Raw genomic sequence first — 25,029 nt, forward strand, 5'->3', positions numbered from 1 at the left:
TGTTTTTCCTTTCAGCTTAGATCGCCTTTAGTATTAGAGCCCAAATGGAGTTGGGGAAGAGAATTGGGGGTGGGAGTTGTGTTTGACCAGCAGTAAAGGGAGGAGGGCTAGGGCAAAGGGTCCAGTATACCCTGTGCTTGCATCCCTCTGGTGTCCTCAATTGTACTCAAATTGTAGACTTGTCTTTGGGGAAATGGGTTCTAAAGAAAAGCGGGACAATCCGGGATTAAATCAATAACTGGGACAGCTTCCGTAAATCGAGGACTGTCCCTGGAAAATAGGGACACTTGGAGGGTATGGAATTCTGGAGGCTCCAAAATTGTTATATTGGTCACATCAGTTTTAAAATACTGTAAAAAGAAAGCATTTAAACTATGACATACAGCTTGAGGATTAAGCCAGTTAACACAGAAACAGTTTAATCTTAACTGGAGTTCAAATAATATTAGCTAAAACACAAAATGTTATGTAAAGCAGCTTACAAATGTTATATTGGTCACTACGGAGTTACGTTTGCTACCCTCTCTCTGCTACCCTGTTTTTCCTTCTTCCACCCCCCCTTTCTTGCCACCCACATGAAATCCGGCAGATGCCTGCAGCTGATGTTTGGGTCCACCCCTTCCTTAAATGAGACATTGGATGGTCCTCTGCTGTCAGGGGTTCCTGCTGACCAGCCATGCATTGCTCCGGTCTCAAACTCACAGCAACATGGGTAGGCTACTCTTCTAACAAAAATACCTCACCCTGAACCGCAGAGACTCAGCCAAGCTTGAAGCAGCAGAACCAGATGCCCCCAGATCTTCTGCTCAGGGTAGAAAGAGGGAAGTTCTTGTGACAGATGCACAGCCTTAGTTGCTGCTGGGTTTATTGTTATTTTGGGCCATCACAGCTTGGCTGAATCGGACCCTGGCAAACAGCTGCACTCAGCCCTGAAAGGGCACTCTTAACACAGCTAAGCTGAGCTCCTCAGCCTTCGCCTGCACCTTCACTATCAGGTAGGAATACAAATGAATCATTCCTAGGGAAATAACTCTTACTTGAGAGCTTTGATCTTCTAAGGGTTTTTTGATGAATAACCCATAAGGGGATGTCTCACCAGGGGTGTTCGCAGGTGACACACAGCAAGGGTACAATCTGTGTACCTGTGTAGCTAGGCAGTTGAGCTGCACACGCTCGCAGATATTCACATCTAATGTTCAATGGGAGTCGGGTCTGTGTACACAACAGTGGAGCTTTGCAAATCAACGCATGCAAACTGTTTCATGCAAACCCTTGTACTGTGTAGAGGCAGCTGGCACCTCTGTTCAGTCTATTGTGTGAACAAGGCAACTAGCAGTTGTGATCCATGTAGGGCTGGCTGTAGGTTTGGCAGGTCCCTGGGCAAACTGTCTCCTCCAGACAGCAGCCCAATGTACAGGGTTTAGTTGGGGAAACATTTCCCATCACTTCCCTGCTGGGAGAAACTCTGTAAAGGAGATGTAAATGTTACATAGCTGTGCCTTTCAATGCAGGTGTGTTTGTTTACACAGATTGTCACTGTGGGGGACCCAATCAGGAAACAAGGCAGTGTTAACCCTTCACCCCCCACTGTGGCTTCTCTTCACCTGCAATTGGCAAAGTAAAACAAGATTTTGTTTATCTCAGTTGCGTAGGTTTGGGACTCTCAATTCTGATTGAGATTTGAAGCAAACAGTTAAAGCCTTCTAACAGGCACTCCTCCCTGCCTCTTGGGTTCCGATCTGGATCCAGTATCATGCTGTCAAAATGTGTAGCAGGGTGGGGAAACCCTTCCATTCTCTTCACTTAAAGATACAGCTACACAGGTAATACAAACTGTTCTTTGGCCCATGTGTTAGAAAGATTGGTAGGAGGTCACGCGGTAGTCGGATTTGCTGAAGTTGGCTTCGCTCCATTTCTCATGTATCCTATCTTAATTTTTGGTTTGCCACATTTCCACATTCGTTTGCTTTTTTCCTTTAAAGTATCTTTTTTAAAAATTGCACACCTTTGTATGCCATTTTGCCTTATAGATACATTTTTTCCAAGCAAATTTACCTAACAGAAAGCATTTTTAATGTGGTCGTTCCTACCAATATATGCATTTTAATGCATACTTCCCCCTCCATGTGCATTTTAAATGGGCGTTTTGATGGAAGACTTGTGCATTTGGAGAACGGCCAAAGGATAGCTGAGTTTTGGTCAACACTTTATTTCAGGAAATGAGAAGTAGGTAGTTGAACATTAAAATATAGACTGAACCAAACTTCGCTCCCAACCCTAGGGAGGTCTAACCACAAGCAGCCTTTGAATTCGGTTCAGAACTCTTTTCACCCATGTGTCTGTCTGTCTGTCTGTGATCAACTCCGGCCCAAGAAACCAATGTCCGCACTGTGGAAGGACATGTGGGTCCGGAATTGGCCTCCACAGTCACTTACCAACTCATTGTTAAAACTGTGTCTATGGAAGACAATCTTACTCGGCTACGAGTGATCGCCAAAGAAGAAGAAGATTTATTTTTACAATGTTGCATTTATTGTTCATGTTGTGTGTGTATATGCACACACAGTTAGTTGTATTTATTGATTTGGGGTTTTAATTTTTTCCCCCTCTGGCTTTCCCAAATGCAATACATAAATTCAAAGTTTTCTGTGCTTAAAATACTTCAATTTTGTTTGCTTCCTCTAATAACTTTTGAACTTGATCAGGAGGAAAGGCTCAAGCAAAGAAACTGATGTGAAATAGAATGTCCCTGTTTTCATCTGAGGAATGTCGGAGGGTATAGCTGCACATCCTATTGATGGCCTGACTCTGTAAGGGATGCTACAACTGGGGTGGGCAGGCATACAGGTTGCAAAGTCTATTTATTGCAAGGGGAGGATGAACTCTAGTAGAGCAGCTCAGTCTGCTGAGTCTTGCTTCTGCGAAAAAGAGGAGATAGAGACAGGAGCAGCTGATGGGGCAGCCTGAGACCCCTGCACTGCCCTGCACTCATGGGGGGGGGGATGTCACAGGGCCTTCCATGTCTTAGTCTTCTGATCCAAGCTTCACTGTACTTCCTGCAGCATCTCAGCATGGCGGAGAAGCAGTAGCTGTCAGTGGCCAGATCGAAACAGGCAGGAGTTTGAAAAGGGGCTTTCAATTTTGCAAGGCAAATTCAGTGCATGTTCACTATGGTTGGTGAAATTGGTCCCTTTTGGTTTCTCCTTATTTAGAATCACAATTTCTGTTTGCAATATAGCTGCATTGTTTTGGAAATGTTCTTAAGAAATCTCCTTGCTCTCATGCCATTCAAGCTAGTATTTCTGAGCTCTGAGGGGGAAGTGGAGAGGTTGGTGTCTCCTATTTACTGGTATATCCTACTTCTGAGCACTGATGTGGGCTCTGCAGAAGGCCTGAAATGAATGTGGGAGTCAGACTGGAATATTTTGATTGAAGACAATGTTTGGACTTCTATGTGGTTAAGGTTCCCATTGACATCCATTTTATCTACCATGAGAGAACATGCATTGAAAATAATGCAAAAATGGTATAAGACTGCTATGAGACTGTTTCAAACGAAGGTGTCTAATTAGAGATCCTGTTGGAGAGGATATAAGGAGCCGAGGTAATTTAAGGTCAGGTGGAGGACAAAGTGTCAGAGTTTTGGACTGTGGTCTTTGCAGAAATTTCTATAGTGATTGGACAACAAGTACCGTATTTTTCGCTCCATTGGACGCACCGGACCATAGGAGGGGGGGAACAGGGAAATTTTTTTTTCTTGTTCTCCCGCTCTAAAACAAGGTGCCTTCAAGGTACATTCACCAGAGCTTGTGGGGCTGGTGGTGGGGGGAAGCGCTGCTTTCCCCCACCGCCAGCCTCAAAGATCCCTGAAGCCTTTGGAGCGCAGCGCCCCGCTGCCTTGCAGAAGCTTTGCGCGCAGCCGTCCCCAAGCTAGAGCAGCAAGACGGAGCCCTCCGTCTCGCTGTTCTGGCTTGGGAACAGCCTTGCTAGCCTCTGCAGGACAGCAGGGTGAAGGCACCCCGCAGCCCTGGAGAGGCTGTGCGCGCAGCCATCCCCAAGCTAGAGCAGCAAGACGGAGCCCTCCGTCTCGCTGTTCTGGCTTGGGAACAGCCTTGCTAGCCCCTGCAGGACAGCAGGGTGAAGGCACCCCGCTGCCCTGGAGAGGCTGTGCGCGCAGCCATCCCCAAGCTAGAGCAGCAAGATGGAGCTCTCCGCCTCGCTATTCTGGCTTGGGAACAGCCTTGCTAGCCTCTGCAGGACAGCAGGGTGAAGGCACCCCGCTGCCCTGGAGAGGCTGTGCGCGCAGCCATCCCCAAGCTAGAGCAGCAAGACGGAGCCCTCCGTCTCGCTGTTCTGGCTTGGGAACAGCCTTGCTAGCCTCTGCAGGACAGCAGGGTGAAGGCACCCCGCTGCCCTGGAGAGGCTGTGTGCGCAGCCGTCCCCAAGCTAGAGCAGCAAGACGGAGCTCTCCGCCTCGCTGTTCTGGCTTGAGAACAGCCTTGCTAGCCTCTGCAGGACAGCAGGGTGAAGGCACCCCGCTGCCCTGGAGAGGCTGTGCGCGCAGCCATCCCCGAGCTAGAACAGCGAGACGGAGCGCTCCGCAGTGCTCCGTCTTCCTGTTCTGGCTTTGGGCTTAGCGGCGCAGCCTGCATTCGCTCTATAGGACGCACACACATTTCCCCTTAATTTTTGGAGGGGAAAATGTGCGTCCTATAGAACGAAAAATACGGTATTGAAATCTCTGGAAACACTACTGTTAAATAGGAAGGGCACTACATTAGCTGATTGGCAGAAAGCGGTTTGGGGAGTCGCTTTGGTGACCCCTCCCCCAATAATCTGCTTAAAGAAACAAAATATTAATTTTCTTTTGTACTGGTTTGGTGATTTTTATTGTTTATGAAAGCAAGGATGAAATTCAAAGACAACTCCCAGCAGCATGCAAAACTTTCTGGCTCCTGTGAACATAATGGATTTGAATTTGTATTCCTCCCCCACACACATTCTTTATGCTTACTGGAGATGGCTGTCTTCCTGGTAGTTAGGGACATTGAAAAGTGCATACACAGAGTCAGCCCATTGGTATTATTTATTGTTTACTTATTACATTTATATACCACCTTTCTTTTTCTAAGGCGCTCAAGGTGGTGCACATGGTTCCCTCCTCCCTTTCATCCTCACTACAACCATGTGAGGTAGGTAAGGCGAAGAGATGGTGACTGGCCCAAGGTCACCCTGTGAGTTTCAGGGCAGAGTGGGGATTTGAACCCCGGTCTCCCAAGTCATAGTCCAGCACTCTAACCATTACACCACACGGGCTCATTGGTCCATTCAAGTCAATATTGCCTACTGACTGGCAGCAAATCTCCAGGACTTGAGGTAGGAATCTCTCCATGCCTTGCGATGACAAGCATTGGATCTGGGACTTTTGCATGCAAATCATGTGCTCTGTCTCTGAGCTACGGCCCTTCCCATAGGAGTACTATGGGAGAAGAAGCTCAATAGACAGGAATAGAGCTTGTGACAGGTTCTCCTTCCACCAAGGTGCATAAAAGCACATTTCCATACACATTCTTATGACTCTGGGAATATATTTTTGATGGTAAATAACTGTTACTGAATGAATCAATAATCCATTTCCACCCCCTTGCTTCCAGATTTGGCCCTTGCATGAATTCACAATGAGGAGCTTCTTTTGTCTGCTCTTCCTTCCAGGTAATGCAAGTGTGATGCAGGTTTGATTTGTGCCAACAAAAGCAAATTGGGCTTCTGGTCTCATTTAAGCACCACTGCTCTCTTTGGTCTTTAGAAAAGAATGAGGAGAAGGCAGTAGTGGATGTTGGGCTCTCAGATTTCAGCAGTGCCCTTTGCGACACTAAAATTCCACGAGAAGTTTAGTTTAGTTTTGATTAGAGAGCACTGCCTTCAGATCATTTTCACCATCCTTCTGAATGCATTGTGGCAGCTGAGCAAAATATCACATGTTGTTCTCCGATTTAGGTATCTTGGGTACGGAAAATATGTTGACTATTGCACCGAATAATCTGGCTGCGTGGGAAGGATCCTGTATTCTGATTCCATGCAAGATCAGCCTAACATATAAGAAGCTTCGGGTTGACAACTTCTTCCTGATTTGGTATTTTGACCCTGAGTATGAAGAAACTCTGAAAGATTATACTGGTATCATGTTATACAATGGCTCTTCGACCTCAGAGAACTACCTGACTCCAACAAGTCCCCACTTTCTGGATCGGGTGAGGTTTGTTGGGAATTTAAACAGCAGAAACTGCAGCCTGAAGATCTCTCATCTCCAGAAAAATGACAGTGGCACATATGGAGGAAGACTTTATGGCATTGTTGGAAACAATCGTCATCTAGAAAAGTGGTTTGCTGCTGCTTCTGTTAATGTTAACGGTAAGAAACTTTCAGAGATGATTTGTCCTCCATTCATGCCAAAGTGGTCAAGTAGTCTTGAAACCAAGGGCACCTCCAGGTTGTCACTGTTTTGTGGGAGACATTCAAGTGCATACTACAAATGTAGATTTATGCTTTTTTAAGTGCTCTGTTGCCCTAGCGCAAGAAATCACTTTTAAAAAGAATCAGCCTTTCTGTAGCTTGGCAAGTGACCGAGTCATGCACTGAAATGTGTGGGGTGAGCAAATGACTAATGTGGGAAGATGAGTAAATACCTCATAAAGAAATCAATATGAATAACAGATGCATAACTGCCCTGTGATTAAATCAGAACAAATGGTCAACAAGGAAATACTCTGCGTAGGTTTAATGCAAGGAAATACAGTGGTACCTCGGGTTAAGTACTTAATTCGTTCCGGAGGTCCATTCTTAACCTGAAACTGTTCTTAACCTGAAGCACCACTTTAGCTAATGGGGCCTCCTGCTGCTGCCATGCCGCCGCGGCGCGATTTCTGTTCTCATCCTGAAGCAAAGTTCTTAACCTGAGGTAATATTTCTGGGTTAGCGGAGTCTGTAACCTGAAGCGTATGTAACCCGAGATACCACTATAAAGATGAACGTTCAATAAATAGGTCTTCGGGTGGAGTCCTAAACTTTCACTTTTCTAATGCTGTAATTATAATCCTATAGGAGTCATAGAATCAAAGAATTATGGAACTGGAAGGGATCTCAAGAGTAGACTAACAGTAATGGGTAGACTGGTAACTGAAGAACATTTCTGGAATCCCCTCCTAAGGGTTTGTTCAATGACACTAATAATGTATTGGCTAGGCAGCCATGCCATATCTTTGTGTGAAACTAATGTGTCATTCATCAGCTACATTGTGTTGCATCAAACGTTAGTCCACTCAGAGTAGACCCAATGAAAATAATGGACCTAAGTAGATTAACTACTATAGATACAATGCACTGTGTTCTTATTTGCCTTGCCAGATCTAGTGCTGAGTTTTTCACAGCACTTTGTTATGCAAAAAGAATCAAATATTTATTTATTTTACTACGTAACAAATTTATAATCTGCTTTATAGCCTGAAGGCCCTGAATTGGCGTGCAAGTTAAATATAGGGATACTATATACACAAGTTCAGCTTTAAAAAATAAAATAAAAAATTCAGATGAACTTCAAATCAAGAAAACCACCTCTGCAAGTTCTACAAAAAAAGAATAAAATCATTTCTGCAAATGTCCATTTGACAAATATCAACTCAGAGGCAGGTATAACTATGCTAACATGCTGCATCACAGAAGGGGTAAAAGGTAGGCATGGATACTTCTTGCCATTTTTGGATAGATGATCAAGGCTCTTATTTGCTCCACAGCTTCCTTTTAGATCAGGGAGGGGAACCTTTAAACTTCCAGAAGTTGCAGGATTAGAACCCCCATCACCCCTGACCATGCTGGCTGAGGCTGATGGGAGTTGGGGTCCAAGAACATGTGGAGAGTCACAAGTTCTCCATCTCTGGTCTACAGCTTTGCCTGACCAATGACTTGGAATTTCCCTTTTTAATTTTCTGCATGCAGTGTCACCACCCAAACCCAAGATAGAAAGCAGAATGGCACAAATCCAAGAACAGATGCCAGCGACAGTGACCTGCTGGGTATTTTACCACTGCCCCGATGAGCCAATTATGTTGATTTTCAGCGGCTTGGAGGAGAGGCGTATGTCTTCCCCAAAAACTACCAATAGAGATGGAAAACTCCAGACTGTTCTGAGTTTTACTCCAACTTGGGAGGATCATGGGAAAACACTGACATGCACTCTAAAAAGCCACAATGGGACAGAGATATCCAGGAGCACCATGACATTGGATGTGAAATGTGAGTATTCAGGGGAGATGAAACTGGGCTATGTGGGGGAAATCTGGAAAAAAGATATTCCGCCTGAACTGCACAAGATTCTGTTCCTCTGAAAAGCCATTGTCTGAATTCTGAATCTTGTGAGGGATGGTGGGCTTTGGCTTAGGCATTTACAATAGCAAGAAGCATGTGATTGTCACATTTGAAAGGATGTCTGTTATTGAGTACAAAATGTGAGGGGATCCTTGCAAGATGGGAGGGGGTTATAATTAAGGGTCCCTGATTATATTCTAGGACCTCCAGCCTTGCAGCTTGTGTCAGTTTGTGATGGTACTTATGACTTCCCAATTTTATTTATTTCAGATGGTCCCCAAAGAGTTAAGCTGAGCGCTATGCCTGGAATCACAGTCCGAGAAGGGGAGAAACTCTCTCTTGCATGTACAGTCAACAGTAGCAACCCTGAAGTTACATACCAATGGTACTGGAAGGATATGCGGAAATATGAATGGACGAGCCCAATAAAGGAATTTGAATCTGTAGGAGAGCAAGATTCTGGTGTCTATCGCTGTACAGCTGAAAACACAGTTGGATCTGGTAGCTCAGAACTGACCATCAATGTCCAGTGTGAGTTTCTTTGTTGGGCTGGTGAATGATGACCATCAAGATTTACAGACATTACTCGCCTCTTCCTTCCTCTTCTGAGGGACTTTTCTTATTTCAGAAGAGAACTACTTTCTCCTTCTGATTTTCATGCATTGTGTGACTATCAGGACAGGAAACAGGAAAAAGCTTCTTTATCTCCAATTCTATACACACACCAATATAGTTTGTAAACCTGCATCATTGGTCTTGCATAAAATGTACCTTTAGAATACAATCTTAAGTCCGATCACCTTCAGCCTCACTCACCTCACAGAGTGTTTGTTGTGGGGGAGGAAGGGAAAGGAGAATGTTAGCCGCTTTGAGACTCCTTCAGGTAGTGATAAAGCGGGATATCAAATCCAAACTCTTCTCTTCTTCAAAGATGGGCAGGGTTGCATCCAGGGCTGGCTGGTGGCTGGCTGGGTCTGGAGGAAGCATAGACATGGCCTCATTTAACCCCATAGGTGCCGAACTGCAGTATCTGAACACCTTTCTGTGGACTTTCCCAGCACCCCCAAATGAGAAATAACAGATATGATGATAAAATTATTTAATGCTATCCCAAAATCTCCCTCCTGGGGTTGGGTTGACTCAGCCTGATTAATGTGGCATGCTGGACCAGGATCTTCAGCAGCAGGATTATAATCCCCACTCAGACATGCAGTTCACTGGGAGTTGCTGGATCCCAGTCACCATTTCTCAGCCTAGCTTACTTCACAGGATTGATGTGAGGATGAAATGGGGAGGTGGAGAACCACACTCAGCAGCTTGAGCTCCTGGGAGGAAAGGTGGAATGAAAATATATACTGTACATAAATAATGGTTGGCCAAATTAATACCACAGCAGTAAACATCATAATCACCATCAATTAATTAACTGATGATGATAGAGGGGGCAGTAGTGATTCTGTTGACACGGTGGTAGCAGATGTGGCAGTCAATGGTGATGATAAAAGGGAAGTCTTACTCTGACTTCCCCAGTGTGTGAAGACAGGCTCTTGCAGACTGTACAGATGAGACCAAAGTGGGTCCAATGGTTAAGCAGACGGTTTCTGCACTTGCTGTAGAGGGGAGTGAGGGGCAGATGGGCTCATTAACACTGGGAAGGTAGCCCATCTAGGAGAAGGAAAACTCTGATCTAGAGTGGAGTCTCTATGATGGTTAGATGGTGCCATGTATGCCTCCTTCCAGCAATTCCTGCAGCCAAGCTGGTGCCAAACATATTGCTCTGTTTTTTTGTGGACCACACAAGCAAATCGGAGAATGGGGTCTTCTCATCTGGGCAGCCCAGGACCTCCATACACACTGCCCAGGCTCGCGCCATATGGAGGTCACTTGGATGCTGCTAACGCAGCAGTTTGACTAAACCCCTGGAAACACGGTCTGTTGTCTCTCAAGACAGGTGGATGCCAAAAACAGTCACCATCAGCATAGTAATGATCTGTCTTCTAACAGTATCCCAAAATGTCCCTGCTGGAGTGGGCTGACTCACCCTTCCATATGGTGGGGCCAGTTTTGCTACCTTCACCAATCCCTGAATACACACGTTACTCTCTCACAGTTCTCTTGTCCCCCAAGGCAGCACACACATTTTCTTGCCCTGAAACAAGAGTCCTGATTTCAGTGTCCATAATATCTCTACCCCAGATCCCCCAAAGGATGTGAAGATTGACGTGCCACCGGGGATAATCAAAGAAGGGAACAACGTGGTTTTGCGGTGCTCTTCCCGAGGGAATCCTGCCACCAACCGCCATGGCTGGTATAAAGATGGGGAGTCTGGCATAATTGGAACTGACAAGGAGCTGCGTTTTGAGGCGATCCAGGCCAGAGACTCCAGTACCTATTACTGCATAGCCAGCAACACCATTGGAAATTCAACATCCTCATCCGTCACCCTGGACGTTCAGTGTAAGTAACCTCAGTTTCAGGAAGTGAAGGGTCTGTAGCTTGGACTTTGACTGGCAGGGTCATAGCTGTGCTCTGCATCAGCTGCCACCTGATCCTTATAAAAACCCTGGAGGTACCAGGAATATTGACCACTTGCATGCAAAGTATATGGCACATCATATACAAATTTAAAAGACAGTTGGGCGTATTAGCTGGAGAAGATTATCAATGGCAGCTGGACATGACAGCTTTGTTGTACCTCCACCATCAGAGGCTATGTGCTGGAAATCTCAAGTGGGGACAGTGTTCTTGTGTTCATGTCCTGCTTAAGGACTTCCCATAAGCATCTTGGTTATTGACCACTGTGAGATGGGCCTTTGGCCTGATTCCTATGGGCTGTCCTGAAGCTCTTATCTTGGGATGCAATGAGAGGTCAAGCAAGGCTGTTTGTATAAACGAGCAGCTCTGCTTGATTTCTGCAAGCTGAATTGGGATAGTAGCACCAGCCACCTTGAGTGAATCTTGTCCCAATCCTGCTTGTGCACAGCCCTTGAATACCATGCTGGCGGAGGTGGAGGGTGAATCCTTTACTCTCTGGTTAGAGCTTATGGAGAGAGTTGGGCACCACCAACCTTCCTCTATTGATGTTCTCCATGTTCATGATCCTCCTTTGCTGGCTAGTGTAGAGTGAATTAAGGCCATTGAATCCTTCAGTTAAGAACAGAGGTGGCTGCCTTATACAGAGTCAGACCACTGGTCCCATCTAGTTCTATGTTGTCTAAACTGGCCATGGCTCTGCAAAGTTCCATGCAGGAGACTCTCCTAACCCTGTGTGGAGATACTGGGGATTGAACCTGGTACCTTCCACATGCAAGACAGATGCCCTACCACTGAGCTATGGCCCTTCCTTTTAAAGGCTGTAAATCTGAATGTGCAAGGCCACCACTGCATTTTCAGTATAAGCAATTTCTTGCTCACCTGCTCCTACATAATTTCTACTTGGGGGCGTCCACAGTGCGGCAAACTAGCAGCCCATGTGTGTTGACTGCTCCCATGCTTCTGCTGGTGATATTTGAATGATGCTGATCATGCTAGTGGGACTGGGAAATTGGGTAGCCATTCTGTCAGGGCAGGTGCCAGGAGCTGGTCAGTAATAACTCACATGATGTCAGTGAAGTTAACTCTTTATTCAAAGAAACAAACAGCTCAGGATTCCAGGCCTAGGGGACACAGTAACTCTTCCCAGTAGATTGTGGGAGACGTCAGAGATTGAACTACAATCTTTAAGCTGCAACCTTTCCCATGTTATTGTGAATATAACTCTTAACTTTTGGAAAGTGGGTATAAATGCAGAAATACTTCTGGAAAATGACCAGCACCCGTGCACATGAACAGCTTGGAGATTATCAATATTAACTTGTCAATGTGCAACATTTGTATTTATAGGTATTTATGCTCATTCTTTGCTATTTTGTGTGTGACTGATTATTGTGCACATCTCCCAACTACGCACATCATGGATGATGTTTCTCAGAAATAAAAAAAGCATTGATTTGATTTTCCAGATGCTCCCAAGAATGTCCAGCTTATCCTTAATAGTCGTCAGCCCATCACAGAAGGAGACACTGTCCCACTGAACTGCTCTGTGGGCAGCAGTAACCCCAGTCACAAACGGTATTACTGGTACAAGTCAGGGAAAAGTATAACTCATACTCAGGAACTGTACACCTTTACTGCACCACCTGAAAAGGTCAGCATTTACAAATGTCAAGTTTGCAACGAGATCAGCTGTACAGCATCTGCACCCATCTCTGTGACAACACTCTGTAAGTAATGCTACTGGAAGACCTGGAACACATGCACCAGTCAAGCAGAGGTTATGGGAAGGCAGGTGCAGTCATTCCGCAAACTTGAGCCACACAGGCTATGTGGCTCCACTACGTGTTTGGAGAATTGCAGGTTGAACTTAAATAACTTAGCCAAATCACGAGAAGTGTGTACTCTTTGGCATATAGAGCCTCTTGGCGTAGACTGATCTTACACCTGAGATCTCAACTTGTTAGCAGCCTTATACATGACAAAAGCCAGGATGCTTGCCTATAGAAATTGTGAGCCATTATCAGTCACGACTTACACAGGCAGACCCGCTATGGCAGAAAGATTTTGGAGAATGTTTTTTTCTGATGCTCCTCAAGGGGTGAGCACCCACTGTTTGCAACATTTAATAAAACTTCAGTGCCAAAAGCAGGGCTGTTGAGTGCAGCAGGCATGTGCTTTTCAAGCTGAAAATTGAGGTTGATCACTCAGATTTACTGCAGAGGAATCTGTATTCAGCGGTTGTTGTGTGTGTGTGGCGGGTTTTGTGTGTGTGTTCAGGTGCGAGGGCAGGTGAGGCACCTCATGTGATACATTGCCTTTGGTCTCTCCACCTGCAGTTGGTCCCAAGGATGTGAAAGCTGTGCGAGAACCCCTGGGGCTGATCAAAGAAGGCAGCTTTGTTAAGCTGAGATGCGAAGTGAGAGAAGCCAACCCCCAGGAGCTCACCTACATATGGTACAAAGACGGGCAACAGCTGCAGCTGGACTCTACGGTGACCATCCTGAAAGTGACCCCTGAGCATTCTGGCAGTTACTATTGTGAAGCAAGCAACCAAGTAGGCTCAGCACAGTCCTCACCAGTTTGGCTGAGTGTCCGTTGTGAGTATGGAAAGGAGAGAGTGCTGGAGATGGCTGATGAGGACCCCACCCCGAGTATCTGATTCCCTTACTCTGTCCTCAGGGGTGGCCCGTCCATTCTCGCTGCTTGAGCCAAAATGGGAAGTGCCACTCTGCCCTGCCGTTGGCACCGCTGCCTCCACCACCCTCCCTGCCGTTTCCTTCACTGGTGGAGGTGTGCTGATTTCAGGCGAGATCTCCCCAATTTCAGGCGAGATCTAGCCTGAAACCATGCAAGATATTGTGCACTTCACAAGAGCTTGTCCAATTTCAGTGAGATTTCAGCTGAAATCGGGGTCAATACCAGCCCCACTTCACCCCTATAAATGGGGGCAGTGGGGCAGGTGGGGTCTGCTTAGGTAGCTATTGCTACCTGAGGCAGCATCCCCACCCCACCAAATGGCACATCACCCTGCTTGTCCTCCAAGCATTGCTTCTAGCGGAGGACAAGCTTCCAAGATCTTTTCTTCAACCTTGAGTCATATTGAGAGCCTTAAGACAAATACTGGACAGTGCTGAATGTATCTTCCCTGCCTTTCTTCTTGGCAGATGGGCCTCGCAATGTCCATTTACTCCTGAGCACCCAGGATGCTATCATTGAGGGAATGAGTATCTCATTGAGATGCGATAATGATGCCTCCCCACCAGCTGATGTTTACACATGGTACTGGAACAAACAGAGGCTCCAGGAAACTTCCAAGATACTTCAGCTTAAGAAAATCCAGGTCGACCAGTCAGGATCCTATCACTGCAAAACTTCCAATAGCATCTCTGAGCAGGAGTCACCGCCCATGGGCATCACTGTGTCCTGTAAGTAGTTTAAGGTTACCAGATTTTTTCCAATGAATCCGGGGACACTTTTCAACTTCAATAGGAATGATAGGATTTTGTATGCGGACTGATTTGTAAATCCGGGGACTGTCCCTGGGAAACGGGGGACCTTAGAGTAGTTATTAATGGCAGGTCAAGAATTCTACCTTGCAAATTGTTGTTTTAGTAGCTGCATGACCATCCTTTGTCAAGAATTGCATGTTGATAATTATTGTGGAAGGACGATCCATGGATATAATGGCCAATGCATTTCCAACAGCCTATGATTTTGGGAGAGTATTGTGACCTGACCAAGGAGCATGGACAAAGGAGAATCTTGAGAGCTAGACAGATAGTTCTGGAGGGCTGTATTTGAGCCCAGGACCAGAGGTTCCCCACTGCTAATCTATACAGATCTGCTGTAGTGTCAGAGTTATTGTGGGAAATAAACATGGCAGCAAACCCAGCCACTCAGAGCATTAGATGGTGGTGGTCGGGTGCAGAAAGTGGGTATACACAGCCCTGCCTGGGACCTTCTGCATGCAAAGCCAATGTTCTGCAGCTGAGCTCAGGCCCTTCTCACTGCTTGCAAGGCAGATGGATGCCAAGGAGAGGAACCTGGTGGACTTCAGTGTGCAACTGAACAAAAGCCTGCTTGGGATCAGGCAACAATCTTTTTGCCGTTACAGCCAGGTGTTGCAAATTCTGCTCTTTCTCCCTTTCTGTGTCATGTAGACAGCAGAGCTACTGTGTTGAAGCGTGCCCTGATTGGCCTGGGCAGTGTCCTACTTGCGGTTTTCCTCCTGGGGTTGCTGTCGCACTTGGTGCAGAGATGGTAAGTGGTTGTGGGGAGAGCCTCTTTGACCCAGGTAGGTCATTAACTGGTGGTGTTTCTGAAGGAGGTAGGCTTCCCTGTTCTGCTGGCATTGTATTATTGTGCATTTAATTATGTATGGATTTTATAATCGAGTTAATGCTTGTAAACTGCTTAGAAGCCATTTTGGCACGTAAGCAGTATGTAACTGTAAATAACTAGTGGGTAATGTCTGGTATTGCCCAGGTATTTGTAAAAAAAAAAGTGTTTTTTAAATAGATAGTGTAGTGGCCCATCACACCCAAAACCAGACAAAGTCACATTTGGGCCTGCCATCCTGCTACACAATGGCTCCTGCACCCAAACTTTGATGAAGCCTCCTTCCCTCACTTCTTGACACCTCATGCTAAGTTTTGTGATGAAATCTGGAGAGGTGGCCAAACCTATGGCAAAAAATGATCAAAGTCATACCCATGTCCAGCTTCAGTCTGTCATCTTGATTCAGAAGGGCATTTGGCATCCCAACAATGACAAAAACCACTACCCCACCTTGAGAATTCTCATGCTGAATTTAGCAACGATAGCTTGATAGCTGGGAAAACCTGTAGAGAACAAACAGACAGACAGACCAGTTTCCAAAATATGTAGCAGAAGAGATTGACCAATGATCTGACAGTTTAAATAATGCCTATCAACTTTCTATAAATCACACACACCTTCTGTTTGGTGAAGGGGTTTGGAAGTGGTGGTAGTCTTCTGGTGAACTGCCCCAGTGGGACAGAACTGTATCTTTTCTACCATTGCAGGAAGAAAACATTAGACCCCGGCACTGGAAGGGCACGGAGATCAGGCTCATTTTTTGTGAAGAAGGTTAAGTCTTATTTTCCACTGGCATCAGTACATTGTGGGAGGGTGAGGGTATTGAATCTGTTTGCAAATAACAAGTGACATGGCTGCTTCTGTGACCAGCCAATGACCTCTAGATGTTGTTGGCAGTCGTGACGATCAGCATGAATTAATAGGACAAATTAGAAGAAGCTGCACCACAGTCCCAAGTATGATGACAGTGGTTGCTTCTTCTCCCTTGTGGCAAGTAGCAACCTCTGGAAGTCATCCCCCCAGCCTTGCAATTGGGACTGTGGTGCAGTGGGAATTGGTTGCCGTCCCCTTGCTTTGAAAGAGAATTGGACAAGTTTGTGGGAGATATCAGTGGGTACTAGCCACAATGACTATGTTCCACCTTTACAGTCAGAGGCAGGGTAGCTCTGAATTTCAGGAGCTGGTGGCTTTTCTCAGCCCTGAGTGACACGTGGGGCACCCCATGAAATACATCTCAAAAGGCACAGGAGCCTCTCATCCTTTGCATGGAGGGGTGGGTGGGCAGGTGGAATATATGTCCCTGCAGAGAAAATGAAGGTGTCCTAGGCAAGAGAGTAAACACTGCTTTGTTTCTTAGGCCAAGAGAGAAAAACTGTGTAATGGTAACAACAGGCTGAGAGAAAATGGAGCAGATGGCTCCATTGGATTCCTGAACCAGGGTGCAGAAACTTCAATTTCTTATGCGGTGCTCAGGTTCCCTCCAAGTTTGTCTGAGGAACGCACTGTTTATGCCAGGTATGATGGGGAGCAGACTAGAGGGTTGCGGGAAGCTGTGGTAGATACGTTGCCTTTTTTGGAAGAAGGGGGAGTCAGACAAGTGATGGGTTTAGATGAACTGCAGTAGGAAGGGGCTTCCACATGCAAGGAGCCACCACTGAATAGGCCCTTCCTATACACTGCCTGTAAGGGACACGGGTGGCGCTCTGGGTTAAACCACAGAGCCTAGGATTTGCCGACCAGAACGTTGGCAGTTCGAATCCCCGCGACGACGGGGTGAGCTCCCGTTGCTCGGTCCCTGCTCCTGCCAACCTAGCAGTTCGAAAGCACGTCAAAGTGCAAGTAGATAAATAGGTACTGCTCCAGTGGGAAGGTAAACAGCGTTTCCGTCCGCTGCTCTGATTTGCCAGAAGTGGCTTAGTCATGCTGGCCACATGACCTGGAAGCTGTACGCCGGCTCCCTTGGTCAATAAAGCGAGATGAGCACCGCAACCCCAGAGTCGGCCACGACTGGACCTAATGGTCAGGGATCCCTTTACCTTTATACACTGCCAGTGCCCATATTTTCTCTCTCCTTCCTTCCCTATGATGGACCAGATACAAAGGAGGTCACCAGAGCTCCTGTGAGTTTATCACTGGTGTAGAAGAGGGGATTTCAGTTGGTACAGCTTCTCATGTGGTGGGTGGGGAAAATGTGCCCATCCTGAAACCACATCGTTTGCATGATGATTAAAGACTCAGCAACCCCGGTTCTTCTTTGCATCTGGTACTTCTGTTGCTCATCTCCTGTGAATGGGAAAGTGTATAAAGTCAGTAAGGGACCCACCCACTGACAATCAACAAAATGCAACATGGTGCATTCTGGATGTAGATTACAACTCCAACCATCCTTCACCATTGACCATGCTGGCTGGGGATGATGGGAGTTGTGGTCTAATGGAGGGCATAAAGTTGACAAAGGCTGCTATATTGCATTCAGACAGCCTAAGCACTAAATTCCTCTTCCATACTCCGAATGCTTTTCTAACTGGAATCTTCAATTCTTTACAGTGTCAAAGCACCGCAACCTTTGGATGATGCCGTGATCTACAGTGTGGTAAAGAAACCCCAGCTCCCCACAAAGGTACATCTTCATTGTAAGACAGAATCCCATGGGATGTGTGAATGACTTGGCTTCTCCAGTATTGTAGCCCATGATCTCCTATGGTTGGCATGTCTGGACATATGGTTGGAAGTATGCCAGGGGCCCACATCCTAGCAGGTTCTCCACTGACCAGAGAACCCTGGAGATGCTGCAGTGAGGAGGTAGACTCACAGAGGGAAAGAGGACCACGGAGGGTGTCCTCTCAAGGTATCCCCCATAACTCCAAAACGCTGTGAGGTCTGGTCCATGCAAGGTGGAGGTAGGGGCTTCAAAGGGGTCTGGTCCCAACACAAGCATGACCAATGTTTCAGGTAATGTACTAAATTTGGTTGTCATTCAGGCTGCAAATGGCAGTTTGACTCACACTGTAGAGAAACAGATTTAAGAGCAATATGTCTTTTAAAGCATCACAGAGAGTTGCGGCTTTCAATAAATGTGTATTGAATATACGGGAAATAACTGTGTACAGCTGAAAACGCTGTCAGCATTAAGATAAATTTAACAGTGTAAATAAGTTTTGATGAACGCAATAACGGAACACAGATAGGTATAGTTTTTGTAAAATGTGCAGGGATTTATTATATGCAAAATCAACCACGGAAAGAGAAGAATGGAAGTCATGGATATCTCAAGGGTGTAAAATGAGTATTTTAAATTGTAAAACAGAAAATTAAATATATATTAAAGAGAGGGGGGGGAGAGAGAGAGAGAGAGAGAGAGAGAGAGAGAGAGAGAATTGCGGCTTTCAGTTTAGTACAGGGAATTCAAGCTGTCACTAGAATATTTTTCTCAACTTTGTGGTCAGCTGTAGAATAGGTGTGTGGTGAGAAGAACAGAACAGGGGAAGCCCTGATGCAATTTCCCCCAACCTGGTACCCTCCACCTGTTTTGGACTAAAACTCCCATCATGCCTGATGATTGGCCATGCTGACTAGGAATGATGGGAGTTGTAGTCAAAAGCAGCTGGAGAACATCAGATTAGGGAAGTTGCCTTAGTAGCACCCTCCTTTGGAGTCAATGAAAAAGTCAGGTTTAATTCCACCCTGTTTTTGTAAAGCAACTTGAGAAGGTGGTTTTTGTTTTAAAGGACCTTCAAAAACAAAGAGCACCCGAATCTGGCAAAATAAAATGCCAGATACCTTTAATTAGCTGGGCTAATGTCACAACCATGAGAGAAAGGTAAACCATCCCTAACCTTCCCAGGTAATCCACTTCTGGATAGATAATGAACTGCCTTCATAGTGATTTGTTGCTCATGGCATTTGTTTTAGGACAAGTGAAAACTGAACTGAGTGGGTACCATTTATTTTTTTAATTTTAATTTGCTTTGAAACTCATATCATCAGGCTTGCTAATGCACAGGGCCATGCTGTCCTGATTCAGCTTCTGGTTTCTTATGCTGTCCCACCCCCTTGTTGGCAATTTACAAGAAATCGTCACCCTTGAAGTGAGAACCATTTTTCTTAAAAAAGACGAGCATGTGTTTCCTTTGTAAGGCCCAGATAGAATCTCTGCAGAGCGTAACATGGCCCCAGGGATATGCACTGTCAACAGCATCTCCTCCTAGCTGTGCTACTTTTTAAAATCATTACAGTATGCCAGTGCCTTCTGCTATCTGCATGAGAAGCAGAAATTCAATAGGTAAAGGAGGCTTTCCTTGCCATAGTGGTGAGACGGGAGAGAGGAGAGAAATCTCTTGAGGTCTGGTCAAGCAACTGTTTAATAAAAGTTTTGGGGCAGAAAACCTGCCCTAAAGATGGGGGGGGGGACGACAACAAACCTAGATCTGTATTAATTGGCACTTCTAATGAAGCTACAAATCCATAGCTGTCAACTTGCAGATTTGAAAATAAGGGACCAGCAGCCTCGAAAATAAGGGATCAGCAGCCAAAATAAGGGATCAACAATTACTTTGATAAAATACATATTTTGTTGTGTGGAAATGGCTTTAGATACCTGTTAGGTCCATAAATTACCATATAGCATATATTCAACACAAAAAACAGCAACAATTTGTTGTTGACAAAGCACTGCTGGACATAGAAAGGGCTCCATTACCTTCAGTAGCTTATTTAAGGGACATCATCAATAAGGGACAGCAGCGGGACATGGTGCTGGGATAAGGGACTGTCCCGCCAAATAAGGGACGCTTGACAGCTATGTACACATCTCACCACCCCTGAATGTTGGCCATTCTGGCTGGGACTGGTGGGAGTTACAGTCCAATGATGTCTGGAAGGCACTGAGGTGGGGAACGATGCTCTGTTGCATCCAGGAAGCTTAACCACTAAATCCAAAATGTGAAAGTTTTATCAACTTCATAGGGATACCTGTTGTAGCTTGGCTGGGTGGGAGTGCAGATGTAGTATCATGAAAAACTGTGGTCCTTAAAAAACACACGAAAAAACCAAGCTGTTAGTCCTTAAGTTTGCAGCGAGCACCCTGAAAAATGTGTAGGTGGTTTCTACTAAATATTCCAAGGCTTTGGGTGGAAGCTGTCTTAAACCTAGCCAAACCATTGGCCTTTTTAGCTCTGTATTGTCTATTCCAGCAACCTTTTTCAGCCATGGGCCGGTCCACCGTCCCTCAGACCTTGTGGGGGCCGAACTATATTTTGGGAAAAAAATATGAACAAATTCCTATGCCCCACAAATAACCCAGAGATGCATTTAAAATAAAAGCACACATTCTACTCATGTAAAAACATGCTGATTCCCGGGCCGTCCATGGGCCAGATTGAGAAGGCGATTGGGCTGCATCCGGTCCACGGGCCTTAGGTTGCCTACCCCTGGTATATTCTGATTGGTAGAAGCTCCCCAGGATTTCAGACAGGAGTCTCTTCCAGCCCTGGAGATGCTGGGAATTGAATCTGCCATGCAAGGCAGATTCTATGCTACTGAGCTTTGATGAAGGGCCAGGGAGGGCTGGGGAGGATTCTTAGTCTGAAACCCTGGAAAGACAGTACTTGCAGACAGCACTGAAGTACAGAAAATGGACCAATGATCTGACTCAGTAGAAGGCAGCTTGCTATGTGTGCGCTGCAAACATCAAACAAACACCACCCTTGTTGTCAGCATTTCTTCTCCACAGATTTTGATAATGGACATTCTCTGCAGCTGTTGGGATTCTGACAGCATCTGGCATGCAGAAGATAGTACCTGACAATGCAAAGCTGCAGCAGCGGACACTGTTTGATATTAGGCATGATTTTAACAGCTATAATCTAGCAGCAGCTAATATTTGACCATTTGTGATATTCTATAAGTATTAGAGCAAGGATGCAGAGCTCCCATCAGCCCCAGCCAGAACACCCAATGGTCAAGGATGATGGGAGCTGTAGTCCAACAGAATTGGAAGGACTACAGGTTCCTCAGCTGTGCAATAGAGGTCACTATTTGACAGCATCTCACAGGACAGTTGTTATGCAGCCGCCACCAGTTTTGCTTCTGCAATATACTAGCCAACAATTGATGTATGAAAGTTGGTAGATGGCATGCAATGAAATGTACTCCAGTTTATATAATAATTTAGTCAGTCAGCCAGTTATCCAATCAAAACAGGCAAGTTGTAATATTTTGAGATCCCCCCCCCCATACAACTCAATCCAAATATCGCATTTTGAAAAATGGGCATTTATTGACCTTCTTTGGACTTTCATTTCAGTGTAACCCTGCGTCTCTCTAACACAGTAGAGCAGTCTTCACTGACTGAGTGCCTTCCAGATGCTGTTGGACTACAGCTCCCATCATCCCTGACCAATGGTCCTGCATGCTTGGGCTGATGAGAATTGCCTACCCATGGTCTACTGGCAGCAGCTCTCTGGAATTTGAAGCCAGGGTTCTTTCTCAGCCCTGCATGATGCCAGGGGTTGTATCTGAGACCTTTTGCCTTTAGAGTAGACCCTCTGCTCCACCACTAAGCTACACTCCTTCCCCTCAACTTGTATCTCCTTCTGCTTTAGGGAGACACCAAACCTGACTACGAGAACGTGGTGAACAAGAGTGAAGAGGAACTGCATTACTCATCCTTGGTGAACCTGGGCCCACGGCCTCCCCCCACCTATGTAGACTCTGAAACAGACTCTGAATCGGAGGAGAGCATCCAGTATGCATCCTTGAAGCACTGATCCTCTTGGAACTAGCAGAGATCAGGAACTACTCCTAGACTCTTTCCCATCTGTGTTGAGGTGGTGCCAGCGGCTGGGCCTGTATTATAGCTTGCTGTTTGCAATCAAATGCAGCAGAACTTGAGCGGGTAGCGCAGATGATCTGACTGTACTGGGAGACAAGCAAGGCTGAGGTTTAGATAGATATGGTGCATCACTGCCAGCACAGTGCTCCACCTATCAACACATTTCATTGGTGATCGAGATCAGTATCCCCAAGTCTTGTCTTTCCCATCAGATCATATGGGAAAGATCTGCTATTCCTTCCTTCCTTCCTTCCTTCCTTCCTTCCTTCCTTCCTTCCTTCCAACAAGTCAATTCATACTTGCAACATAGAAAACTGCTCTCTGTATATTCCAGGTGAGGCTATTCATTCATCCAGTCCGGTATCATCAATCTTGGCTAGAAGCAGCTCTGCAGGCTCAGAGGTCTTTCCTATCATCTGCTGCCTGATCCTTTGAACTGGACATGTCACAGATCAAACCTCTGCGTGGATCCTTCCACTCAGCTATGGTTGCATTTGGCTCAGGGATTCCCAAACTGGGTGGGGTCCCGCTGTGCCTTGAAACGGATGGGGAAGATATTTGATTCAGATCATGTTTTACGGTAAACTTAAAGAATTCTCATTTCCCAAAGCCGCACACAAACCGAAACACAGTTGTCCCTCAAAATTCTCACTTCTGCAAATTTTGCAATGTAGTTCTCCAACCATGCGACGCATATAAAAAGGTATATGCAAAGTGGGCATATATACCTCTTTGTGTGTGTCCCAACTTTTCATATCAAGTGGGCCACAAGGGTACTTTGACATGAAGCCCGTGAGCCTCACACTGCCTTGTCGTGCAAATGGGGGGGGGGGATGACAAGGCCAACTTTTGACCCCCTGTCAGCCCTCATTCTACCTTCCCAAAGCTGTGTAAGCAAGGTGCTGACTTTGGGAAGGAGGTGGCAAGACTCTAGGACGCCATGAGAGCCCTTGTGCCTCCTTCTCAAAGCCCAGTGCCTTGCTTACCTGGCTTTGGGAAGGCAGTGCAAGAGCTGTGGGGGAACATCAAATGTTGTTGAGGGCTGCCATAAAAGACCATGAAACCTTGAGAGAAAGACCACAGTGGACCACCCAGGTGTGCGCGTGCGTGCGTGCATCTATTAGTGAAAACAACATGGGAAAATGTAGTGTATAAAGGGAAGTTGTTTTGCAAAATGTGCATTAGGCAAAATTGCAGACAAATATGTGCATTTTGGAGAGATTCACACTAAAATGGGTTATGAATTTTCATGAGGACTGATGTAAAAAATGTGAAGAACTGAGCTTGGAAAGAATGAGAAACTGAGAGAAATTAAAACTGACACATTCACCTATACTGCCAGGATCATCTTGCAGAGGCAAGAGGGCCAGAGGCTGACCCAGGGGAGGGGATGGGTGATATATGAGCTTTTATGCTACCCAAGGGGCATGAGCTAGGGCTGGAGGAAGAGGGAGAGTCCAAGCAGTTGGTGATGAGGTAGGAGGTGTCAGAAGTGGAGGAGGAGACTGTTGCTGCCCCCTTCCCCACAGTCTCCAAGGACCAGGAGGGCTGGAAGAGGCAGGCATCTTGTGTAGGTCGCAAGATGCTTGTGCATGCCCTATCAGGCAAGGGGTACTTGAGTCTGAAGGCGGGCATGGTCACACCATTGCACCAACAGCCTAGTTTGGGTCACAAGTGTGGGGCGGCGATGCCAGCTATTTCTTTGCCAAAACTGTGTGTCCGGGTGCCGTGCCCATTAGGAGCTACATTAAGTGTGTGCTTTATCAATAAATGATTAAACTACTGGTCATTTGTCCTCCTTAGGCCAGAAGATACATATGTACTGAAGAGATCATAGGACATACTGCATACCAACCAAGCATATATACTCTTGCTGAGCCGCAGCCATTACTAAGCTCGTAGTCACATTTGTGGACCTACGAGCCCTATATGGTCAGTGACAAGGCATCTGGTTCTGAATGGTATTGCTACAGCCTTGCCTTCCTTCTGTCACTCAGATGTAATCCATCAGTTTTGACATGCAAGTGTATCCATGGAGTTTGCTTTTGAATCTGTCTATTGATTGAACAAACAGTTGTCTCCAATGTTTTGCAAAACTTTCTCCTAGCAGCACTGATTGTATCTGAAAGAAGTTTATGGCAGTCCGCTTATATATCCTTTGTATCACATGGTGGAAATACTAATGGTTCCCAGAACAGCTTGAATCCAGGTATCATATCTCAATAACCCCATTCATTTTGTTCTAAAATGTCAAGGCTAGTGGACAGGTCCACCGCAAATGTACGCAATATCAATAACCACCTCCTTCCTTATGATGCTTCCAGCAAATGGGGAGTGCATATATCTGATACCTGGCATACATTCCTCAGTGTCGTATGCCATCCTGCAATTCATTTAAAACACATTACTGTTTGAGTAGTACGTAATGGAAATCCACACACTGTTCTATATATATAATCCCCTGTATCAAAATGGAAAACAGGTTTTTGTCTTCAGCTACTGTCCTTCCCTGCAGCAGCCAACACAGAAGGTTGAGTGACAGCCTGATCAGTTTGGCAGCAAATTGGGACCAGCAAAAACTAAGGGAGTTGTTTCTAAGTACTTGAGAGGTTCCCATGGTATGCACATGTACATACCGATGGAAGTTGTTCTACAAAAGGAAGGGCGATACAATACAATAAATAGTGACAGATAATTAAAACCCTCTTAGCAATATGGCAAGGACTATGACTCTTTGGGATCTACAAAATATTGAGGTGACAGTTGAAAGGGCGATACCAACAACTAGGTTGGCTTTAAAAGAAGATTGGACAAATTCATTGCAGATAAGGCTATCCTTGGCTACCATGTTCTACCTCCATAGATGGGGGTGGTAATGATTCTGAATACTGGATGTGTGCTGGTCCCGTGGGTTACCCGAGAGGCGAGGTCCAAGTCCAGTCCGTGGTCAAAGGTGCAACGTG

General features: G+C 45.8%; 1 protein-coding gene across 4 annotated transcripts; it reads left to right on the forward strand.

Annotated features, from left to right (window-relative positions):
* The first annotated feature begins 743 nt into the window (after positions 1-743).
* Positions 744-24,782, forward strand: LOC310768585 (B-cell receptor CD22-like). Of its 4 annotated transcripts, none has more exons than XM_083626956.1 (14): positions 744-995; positions 5,655-5,712; positions 5,998-6,411; positions 7,993-8,289; positions 8,632-8,892; positions 10,558-10,818; positions 12,363-12,623; positions 13,233-13,493; positions 14,061-14,321; positions 15,057-15,156; positions 15,942-16,005; positions 16,592-16,749; positions 17,782-17,854; positions 21,837-24,782. In XM_083626956.1, the coding sequence occupies exons 2-14, from the start codon at positions 5,679-5,681 to the stop codon at positions 21,999-22,001; spliced, it is 2,610 nt and encodes an 869-aa protein (XP_083483082.1). In that variant the 5' UTR covers positions 744-995; positions 5,655-5,678; the 3' UTR covers positions 22,002-24,782. The 4 variants fall into 4 exon arrangements, with proteins under 4 accessions (XP_083483082.1, XP_083483084.1, XP_083483083.1 ...); XM_083626957.1 differs by lacking the exon at positions 744-995 and adding an exon at positions 2,710-2,810; XM_083626955.1 differs by lacking the exon at positions 744-995 and adding an exon at positions 5,139-5,192.
* Positions 24,783-25,029: the final 247 nt, after the last annotated feature.

The sequence above is a fragment of the Podarcis filfolensis genome, assembly GCF_964270895.1.
Source record: "Podarcis filfolensis genome assembly, chromosome: 8".
Classification (NCBI taxonomy): Eukaryota; Metazoa; Chordata; class Lepidosauria; order Squamata; family Lacertidae; genus Podarcis; species Podarcis filfolensis.

Coding starts and splice junctions, on each gene's coding strand:
- LOC310768585 (XM_083626955.1), top strand. CDS start 5,151: ATGGTTCCCTCCTCCCTTTCATCCTCACTACAACCATGTGAG. Junction 5,193..5,654: donor CCTCACTACAACCATGTGAG/GTAGGTAAGGCG, acceptor CCTTGCTTCCAG/ATTTGGCCCTTGCATGAATT. Junction 10,819..12,362: donor CGTCACCCTGGACGTTCAGT/GTAAGTAACCTC, acceptor TTGATTTTCCAG/ATGCTCCCAAGAATGTCCAG.